Genomic DNA, 1,692 nt, shown 5'->3' with positions numbered 1-1,692 from the left:
TGTTTTTTTTTTTAAATGCTATAAAATTGAATAAGACACCCCAAAATGAATGAAAGTAGATATTTGTACTTGCCAAAGAGCGTTGTGTGCAATAAATCATGTTATTTTGGGTAATTACAATTGGGTGTTTAAAAAGAACATTGAAATAGGAAAACTGGTCAATTTGGCCCGAGGACAACTTGAGGGTTAACACAGACACAATGACAAATATGTACCATTAAATTTGATTATGTTGTAGTTTTATTGTCCATCACTAAACAGGAAACACATTTGTTATCAGCAATCTCAGCTATAGCCTAATAAACTGAGCAGTCAATAAACAATGTGTCCTCTTTTTTTCTGTTCCAGAGAACCACAGCTGCCTTCTCATGTCATGAACTGAACACACCTTCACATTTCTGTTTGCATAACATTTTAATTGTTGCAGTTAGATAACTCTACTCCAATAATAGACTAATAAACCATTTGGTTAAATCACCGAGCTGACACAACCTGAGTATTATAACTACTGCTTCCTTGTTCTGTTTCCTGGACGCATGCCTGACACGGTCTAATATTTCTGTAACCCAGTAGTTGTGTGTGTAACCCAGGGCGTCAGTATAATGTTCATGCCCCAGCACGTCTCAAACATTCCCCTACTCCTGCTCAACACACTGGCATTAGGGTCAACGCTGCGATTTAAAGGACCGCGCATATTGACAACTTTTCCAAATTGTGCGCACGACGCATTTCAAAGTAATGTTATAGCCCAATGTCTCGTGTTACTCACATTCCATTCTCCTTTTCACCTTTAATTGTAGCTCCCCTCAGGTCTCGGGAGTGGCTTTGGGTGACCTCAGGGTGCGCCTGACACGCAGAGCTGCGCAATGATCGAGGCTATGGCGCATAGGTAGGATCTGAGACAATGGGTGTGTAGCGACGGGTGAGACAAAAACGACCAAAGAAGAACATCTCCTGGACTGTTTTATTTGGTTTTAAATAGAATAGGATGTCTAAGCGAGTCAGACCCGGCTACTACCGCCAGGAAGTTAACAAGACCACATGGGAAGTACCGGAGCGGTACCGGGAGCTGAAGCAGGTGGGGACCGGGGCGTACGGGACGGTGTGGTAAGTCAATTCAGCGAAACTGGGAGACGCTGTAACTACTGCGGGTGTGTGTGTGTGTGTGTTTGGGGAGCACGGTAACAAAGAAAGCGACGGAACAGATGGTGCCATGCAGCAGGCGCACTGTGCCACAGTCAAACAAAAGAAAAAGTAAGTGCGCTCCGCTGAACACATGCTGCTCCACTTCCTGATGTGATGGAGACACTTGCACCGATGCCTTCGCTTCACCACAGCCATCCACTGTAACAACACCCAGGGTTCTTGAATTATGCAAAGCATGGCTAGTTAATTCTGGGTGGGTTTACCCGTACGGGTCCGATAAACATCAATAAAAAGCAGCTCTTCAAGCACCATACTTGTGTGCCTCCAGCAGCATGATGCGGGCCCTTTGTTAACAATGATTAACTGTGTTTGTGGGCGGATACTACGCTGCCCTAACCGACCCAATGCAACTTAATAACACATGATCAACTCTGTGAAATTGGGGTCGGATTCAAAATGGAGAGCTGGAGATAGAGCCGCCTGTTACAGCTATATAACTGCGGGAAATGGATAGGCAGGGGCGTGTGTGTGTGTGTGTGTGTGTGT

At 44.9% G+C, this 1,692-nt stretch overlaps 1 protein-coding gene across 1 annotated transcript in view; it reads left to right on the top strand.

Moving 5' to 3' along the window:
* The first annotated feature begins 648 nt into the window (after positions 1 to 648).
* mapk12a (mitogen-activated protein kinase 12a) overlaps positions 649 to 1,692 on the top strand; it is a 9,042-nt gene continuing 7,998 nt past the window's right edge. The window contains exon 1 of the mRNA XM_032522592.1: positions 649 to 1,107. Within this exon, the coding sequence (XP_032378483.1) occupies positions 989 to 1,107 (119 nt within the window). The 5' untranslated portion in view covers positions 649 to 988. The remainder of the gene's footprint in view (positions 1,108 to 1,692) is intronic.

The sequence above is a fragment of the Etheostoma spectabile genome, chromosome 8, assembly GCF_008692095.1.
Source record: "Etheostoma spectabile isolate EspeVRDwgs_2016 chromosome 8, UIUC_Espe_1.0, whole genome shotgun sequence".
In the NCBI taxonomy this organism is placed as follows: domain Eukaryota; kingdom Metazoa; phylum Chordata; class Actinopteri; order Perciformes; family Percidae; genus Etheostoma; species Etheostoma spectabile.
The sequence above is the reverse complement of the archived record's forward strand: the minus strand, read 5'-3'. Positions and strand labels throughout refer to the sequence as shown.